At 36.9% G+C, this 8,087-nt stretch overlaps 1 protein-coding gene across 7 annotated transcripts in view; it reads left to right on the top strand.

Annotated features, from left to right (window-relative positions):
- The window catches only part of Nova1 (NOVA alternative splicing regulator 1), a 118,802-nt gene that overhangs the window by 105,750 nt on the left and 4,965 nt on the right, over positions 1-8,087 (top strand). For 5 of the 7 annotated variants that reach the window (XM_034514178.3, XM_034514176.2, XM_034514180.2 and 2 more), the window contains one exon: positions 7,488-8,087. This exon is cut by the window's right edge and continues 4,965 nt beyond it. In XM_034514178.3, the coding sequence (XP_034370069.1) occupies positions 7,488-8,087 (600 nt within the window). Of the gene's footprint in view, positions 1-5; positions 2,938-4,317; positions 4,385-7,487 lie in introns of those variants that run through there. The other 2 variants (XM_076941904.1, XM_076941905.1) reach the window with 2 other exon arrangements.

Raw genomic sequence — 8,087 nt, forward strand, 5'->3', positions numbered from 1 at the left:
TTTAGATTTTTGACTCTCCTGGACATGTCTGTGACATCTTGTGATCATATTCACCCTGCTTCTTACACTGCGCTCTCTTCTCCCACTCCCGTTTCCGATCTGAAAACACTGACCGCCTTCTCTCATTATTTCCCCTTGCCTTCACAAACTGATCCCTCTTTTTCAAAACAAAATCCACAAAAGGATTATCTCCACTGTCCCAGTGTTCTTTCTGTTCCTAAATCTACTCGTGAAGCTGTTAGCTCTACTGCTCACCAGATCTGCAGAGTGATAGCCATACTGCTAGTTCCAGGTGTTTGTTCTCAGTCCACATGTTAGTGGCCTGTCGCCACTGTGTACCCATTTGGTTATATCCACTTCTGTGATGTGCTTTTCCTGTTCTCGGAATCCACAATTCAGCTATGTGTTCCTCCCTGACCATGCTATGCTGATCCTGCTTCCACTCCCTTATTCTCCCCCATGATCCATCTCACTGATGGATGTCCTATTCTTCAGATATGGAACTTCTGAACATCATATGCATTACCTTTTATGTCTGCTATGTACAGCATGTGCACTTCTGGCATTTTGTGCTACTTTCATGCATTACATGCTACCGTATAAAGAACATCTCTCACAGATCCAGAGACTGGAAACTCCAAGCCTCAGCATCTAATGAGAGCTCTCTTGCCGCATACTCACGTGGCAGTGGATAGTAGACAGAGAAAGGAATCAATGCAGTGTCTTCAGATGGCAGAAGAGACAGAGAGCATTTCCACAAACATATGTCATATAGCGCTAGTAACCCTTTACTTTAGTGAGGGCGGAGCCCACAAAATGTATGCACTGCTAAACGTCCTGGCCTCCCAGCACAGGTTCATTGGGCCAAATTACAGTACGTGGACTATGGAGAAGACAAAAGCTGTTTCTCAAACCATATTCAAGCAACCATGAGCTAACAGAATCTTAATATAGGCTCACACAAGCTTCTTACTATGTTTTAGTGTTCATGATTTAAAAGTATAATTTTCAAAAATATTTTTGCAAAATTTAAGCTTCAGGTCCCAAGTTCCTTGACCTCGCCTCTCACAGTGCAACTCCAGACAGTGTGCAGCTCCCTGGTTAATGTTGCCACTTACATATCTAAGTGCTTCATTTCAACATTTCCAAAGACCACCGTAACCTCCTTTTAAACTGTCAAAGCTTTGTATTCTCTTGACTACATCTGAACTGTTTTAAACCAGTTTACCTGGTAGAAACCAATCTAGCCACCATTGCCCCAGCACTTGTGAGGCTGTCTCTAACCACACTGCTTCCTTCACCTGATCCCACATTACTGTTCACTCACCCTGGGCATTCACTTCACACAGTTGCCAGTCCCTACAGATTCTGACAGATTCTGCCTCAGCTCTTGTGTTTCTGCATGTGAAAATTTCAATTCAGAGACGTGTTTGCTTAAAAGCATTGTATCTTCCAAAACCCATCTACTTCAGAAGACCACTTGACTGCCTTGTTCAGTTTGCTTGTCTGACCTCCCTCTCACCCCAGGACTCTTGACTGCATTGTTCTTGCTGCATTTTGTTCTGCTGTCTTGGGACATCTGTGCGCTTTCTTCCTAATACACCTGTTGTATACTGTGTGCCCCATCATTCCTTTAGAACATGACAGTGTATGACAATAGGAATTTTCTCGTTTGTATTCTCTGGTGTATGAAAGAGAAACTGGGGGTTACATAGTAGCTTCTGAGAAGGTACATCGTGACTGACTGCCATTAGCCAGAACAGGATCATATGTTTTATAGAATCCTTCAAATGAAACTTTGCTTTGGAATTGTCTCTAACCGTGTAAAGAAAATAGAAGAAATTGGTTTATTTAATAAAGAGATTAAGCTTAAAAACATGTAGTCTTTGCTACACTTTCCTTCTATTCAGCTGTGCTAACATCCATGATATAGTAAGTGTTTCTAAATTTCTATGTAAAAAAAAAAAATTAAAAATCCCATAGAAAAATTAGTGAGGTTCAGGAAAGATAAGAAAATAGAAATGTCCAGGAAAAGCATGTTCAGCTTCACCAGCCTCTGGCTCAGTTGCACTGTCTGTCACAAGGTTAAGCTTTTTCTCAGATCAAATTCAGAAACAATGTATGTGCCTACAAGTCAAATGTTATTAAGTATACGGAAATAAACATTCACACAGTGTTTGTAAAGGAAGTCTTGTGGTACAGCTCTTAAGAATCTCACCTAAATACTATTCTGGTATGTAGATATATAGATGTATGTGTATGTGATTCACCGATGTTTACATTAGCAAAAGCAGCAAAACAACTTGATCTTTAATATTACAATTCTTGAAGGATTTCTGGTGTTGCAGATAGTTATGTGGGAACCTATGAAAGTGACGGGAAAGACCCAGGTGAACTGATCCAATAGCTTTTGTCTATGAGCTTAAAAAAAAAAAAAAAAAAAAAAAAAAAAAAAAGTAAGTTACTAGGAAGCATTTTCCTCTTTTTAATGGTTAGAAACTATCTGCCATGTTCTGGGTGATGGCAGAAATATGAAAATTACCAGCTTTTTATTCCTATGTCTTTGCTCCTAAAAGTTAGCTAAAAATAACAACAGGAGGAAAATGCAGGTATCAATTTTACATGATATGTTAAATAAAAATTAGAAGTCTCTCAAAGGAAATACTTGATATCACTTGTGCCTCAAAGCTCCAAAACAACACCCTGCATTGTACTGTACATGCTGAAATGTGCTAGTGTGTGTCAGGAAGGATCCCTGCAGAGATACTCTGTCCCAGAAAGATGCTCATTTACTGGAAGGGACTGGGCATCATTTCAGGCTTTAAAGTTATAGCAAATTAAATTATTGTACAATACATATAATATTCTTATCTTTCACATTTATTATAAGTTCTTGAGCCCAGATTTATATCAAAGCTTGTGGAGTTTCTAATCTAATGACCCTGGGGTGGGGGGGTGGGAGGATGACAGATATATTTAGTTTGATACCTATAAAAGTTTCAGTGTCGATATTAGTTTAGGATTGAGGTTTGCTGATTAATATGATTTAAAGTACAAAAGCATATTCAGAAAGTGTTTTTCTGTCTGAAGGTACATAAGTAGACTTACCTACAGATAGATAGGTTAGATTTCTTGTACTGGAGATCTTTATATACAAATTATAACCATGGTTTTAAATATTGCTTTGGACTCTTTGCCAAAAACTTTGGGACTCAATTAAATAGATGCTTTCTTTCCATGCTTCCTTCACTGCCAGACCATCCACTGTTAGTGGAGGTGTGGAAATGCATACACACACACATGCATGTTGATAATGTGGCCCCACAGTGGCTAATTTACTGAAATGATACTTTTGATGATCTTTAAAGTCAGACCTTTTCCCTCCATTAATACTTTATTGGTCATTATTTAAGCACTCTTTGCACTTACCCTATCTGGATAACACTGTATTTTCATGACACAAAGTTTCTCCTTAACTCACAAGCCTTTTCTACTCTCCAGAGCCATAAGCATTCATCTGCTTGACATTTTCACTTCAGTGTCTAATAGATACTTCAAGCTGAAAATGTCCAGAACAGGTTTCTTTCTAGCCACCTTTCTCATCCTCTCTTCTCATCATCTGAATCACTGAACACATAGTGTTCAAAGCTATTTTCATCTTTCATTTCTTAAGTTTAATATTGAATATGATGAAAAATTTAAAAATGAGAGCCCTAGATTGCATATTAATTTTTTTTTAATTTTCAGTTACAGTTTTCTGCTAACTAGAGTTAAAATTTCTTGAGCATATATTTTAGATGATATGTACCAAAATGGATATGGAAAGACTTTAATAATAACATGAATAGACTTTTTTTTTATTTAACCTGTGAATAATTGTAAATAGCCCTTCTTCTGTAACAAAACTTCAGTGTAGTAAAATCTTATTTTTTTAAAGCAGCAAGACTACTCTAAATTATTCTCACTTTTAAAATAGATTTCCCTGCCATATTGTATCATTTTACAAGTTCTCTGGCTCCCTGCAGTTGACTCTAACAGCTTTCCTTTTCGTATAACTGTCTAGAGTGCTTGTCATCTCAGAGTAACAGTGGTAGTTTGAAGTGCTTCTGTGCTAGAAAGCATGGACGGCTTCCTAGTCCTCATTCCAGTTGCACCTCCCAAGCACTGATGCAATGCAACCCTAAAATAGACATCATTCACAAAATTGAAGACTGTTTCAGAAGCAAAGCAAAATAACAGTAAGCCAAATAAGTATATTATAGCTTTTTCCCTTTAGACGTTTTATGGAGTATATTATTCATTTTCTGACCCTTCCAGAGGCAGATAAAATGGGATTCTGTGTCAGCACTTCTACAGACACTCTAGAGATACGCATGTATATCAGGTATAGTATAAGTTTAAAATACAAAGCTTGAAGCAAAAGGAAGGGACATTCATAGTACACTCTCTCCTTGTGTGAGTCCCTAAATGCCCACACACATTGAGCCATCTTATTAACTAGCCCCTCTCACACTTAATCAAACAAAACTCAGTCCTAGACCTCTAACATGAATCTGACCACATTTTCATGGTTGAATTAGTCTAACCACTCAGAGATTCTATGAAACTAGAAAACATGGTGGAAAGTATACTTAATAATAATGAACATGTCAGAATCAGGCAGATGGAATATACTTAATTGTGTATTTAACAGTGTAACAGTATTAAAATTTTAAGTCACTGAAAACCTGGTAATGTTGTTTTTAGAAATTTTCTGATAAGATTAAAACATTACTGCTCTTAACATTTTAATAGTTTAATATATGCATGATGTAACTTGAAATTTTAGGATTTGAGGATTATAAACATTACTCTTGATTTAAGAAACCAAAGTTAGAGATTAGAGATAAGCAGTTAAGAGTACTTCCTTGTTCTGTAACGAACCTGGGTTCAGTTCCCAGCACCCTCCCCCAAGAAGTCTTAAAACTGCAGCTCCAGGAGATATGACACTCTCTTCTGGCCCCAGCGGCCACACATATGTCTGTACAATTATAGGCATGCAAGCAAAGTACACACATGGAATAAGCAAATCTTTTTTTAATTATAACATAATGAACCCAGTGGTGGTCATTTTGTACATAGACATATACATGTCTCTGTTTATGGTAAATCATCTTTTAAATAGTTTATTCCCATACAAATATATTTTTTGCTTTATTACTCTAATTATTACCAATGTGGAACTTAAACCGGATACAAATAGGAAGGGTAAGGTCAGATAAGAGGGTGACCTATGGGCAGATGACTTTTTGTGCTAACTCTGCTTAGGAGAAATAACATCGTAAGAAATGTAGGAAAAATGACCTTTGGAGGGTATGATGTTTTTATTTTTTTTAATAGGTAGCTGCAGCTACATTGCTGGTAGGATATACAAGACTTCGGGGAGCGAAAGCACACACATTGACAGAAAACTCAGTTGTAAGGGAGAGAAAACCTTTCAGTCAGCTGGAAGATACCAAAGATCAAAAGCAAAGAGAAACACAATATGCATGGGATACACGTAGAAATTCACAGCTAAAATGTCAACTGAGTGTGGGATGTTTATGATTCCTTCACCGACGATGAAACTCAGACAGGAAACACTAGAATTTGAGGCATAGTCTAAAGAAGTGTACAGTCTATGGGGACTCCTGGCTAGTTCCCTGCAGAACCTTATCAGGAAGAGTTACTGAAGTATTTAAATAGATTTTTTTTTCCAGAATTTTCATGTGTGATAAAACGTAAAATAGGCATCATTTGCAAAAAAAGAAAGAATGTTTCAGAAGCAAAACAAAATAATGTTAAGTCAAATAATTCTAGAATAAGTTTGATTTCATCTTTATAATCACCTAATGTAGAATTAGTATTATAATTATAATTCTTTAAAGACAATTTTCTTGGAAAAAAATCTTCTAAAATTAATAACTGTTAAAACATTCTTCCAGTAGCCTCCATAAAATAAAATTAACTTAGGCAGCAACTTTGAATATATTTGCCATTCCTAAGAGATGGTTTTTAATTTGGATTTTGTAGTTTTTGAAAATTAAGCTACTTTTATCACAGGACTAAATACAATTAAAATCAGGAAAAAATATTTTATGTGTTCAAACAAAATAAAGAATGCGTGTAAGATGTATAAATGCACTCACGTGTGCCTACTCTTGAACATGGATTTATGTTCATTGCCTGCTTCCCTCAAGAGCAGAATGGTCAGACCTCACCAACTGCCTTTAAAATGTCCCTTTGTAGATTTGGGTTCTATGGTAGCATTGGTGATACTTCTTTCAAATTAGCTAATGAATTAAAAAAAAATCTCAAGTACAGAAACTTCCACTCAGATGTTAGCCACCCAGTATAACATCTGAGCCACAGAGAGAATGAAGATGTTACTTCAGTGCCCTGTCAGTGACTACAGTTGCAGGTTGATGAGCCCAGGAAGGGGGTATAGATAGACAAATGTGGATGTCAACAAATACAAGCTCAAGGTTAGTATTTAGCCTTTTAGTTTCAGGGTTTATGGAAATGTCATATTTGTATGCTTGAACAATAGGATTTTATTGTAATGAAGTAAGACAGGATGTGACGATTCTTGTGTCTCCGACACTCAGTATAAATTAACAAAATGGCCACATTACACTGTCGTAAACACTCAGTGACCACAGTAATTTCTCATCACTGCTCAATGACAGGGTAACAAACACTATTTCTAAATAGAACTATCTGCTAAAATAGAGTCACAACATCCGAATGTATAGGTGATATAATTCTTACATCACTTAACTTAAGAAACATCTTACATCATTATTAATAATTTGGTGGTCAATTTCTATAAACTTAAATGACTATTTGTCCAATTAAAAAAATAAAATGCTAATGATAACTTTATTGATCTTTACCTCTAAATATAGCCATAAAATAAATAAGATATTTGTGAATAACCCCCAAGCTACTAGGTAAAAAGGAACATGAAATTAATGTTTTGAAAGGTTTAAGTGAATATTTTTTACAGCTGTCTGTTAACTTTGCTTTCATTATTCTACACTGTTTCTTGGAGCAGAGAGATTCTTTAAGCTGCAACCGATGAAGAACTAGTAACAGCATTATGATTTTTTAGCTATATGAAGACAGTACCATTTGTACAGTTAGAAGTCCCTGTTTTTGACTTGCTTATTTCTGTAGACTGTATTGCAAAGTGCAGAGATTCCAGAAACCTTTTGTTTAATAATTTTGACTTGAAGATTCCTTTTTTTTTACTTAAAAATTGCATTTTCCTTTGGAAACTCATTGTACAAGGTAGTTTTATTAAAGTATGATAAAAAGTCACTTTAAAGTTGTGGTATTTCCATCTTAATAAATTATATTTAAACTAATTATCAATTTACTATTGTACTTTTTCTAGGGTAGCAAAGTAATATGATGCATGTGCAGAAAACAGAAGTATTATTTATACGTATTTTTTTTAATTACAGGTAAAGATTATAGTTCCCAACAGCACAGCAGGTCTGATAATAGGGAAGGGAGGTGCCACTGTGAAGGCTATAATGGAGCAGTCAGGGGCTTGGGTGCAGCTTTCCCAGAAACCCGATGGGATCAACTTGCAAGAGAGGGTTGTCACTGTGAGTGGAGAACCTGAACAAAACCGAAAAGCTGTTGAACTTATCATCCAGAAGATACAAGAGGATCCACAGAGTGGCAGCTGTCTCAATATCAGTTATGCCAATGTGACAGGTCCAGTGGCAAATTCCAATCCAACCGGATCTCCTTATGCAAACACTGCTGAAGTGTTACCAACTGCCGCAGCAGCCGCAGGGCTCTTAGGACATGCTAACCTTGCCGGCGTTGCGGCCTTCCCAGCAGTTTTATCTGGCTTCACAGGTAATGACCTGGTGGCCATCACCTCTGCACTTAATACCTTAGCCAGCTATGGATATAATCTCAACACATTAGGTTTAGGTCTCAGCCAAGCAGCAGCAACGGGGGCTTTGGCTGCCGCAGCTGCCAGTGCCAACCCAGCAGCAGCAGCAGCCAATTTGTTGGCCACCTATGCCAGTGAAGCCTCAGCCAGCGGC

This window comes from Arvicanthis niloticus, chromosome 11 (genome assembly GCF_011762505.2).
Source record: "Arvicanthis niloticus isolate mArvNil1 chromosome 11, mArvNil1.pat.X, whole genome shotgun sequence".
NCBI classification, from domain to species: Eukaryota; Metazoa; Chordata; class Mammalia; order Rodentia; family Muridae; genus Arvicanthis; species Arvicanthis niloticus.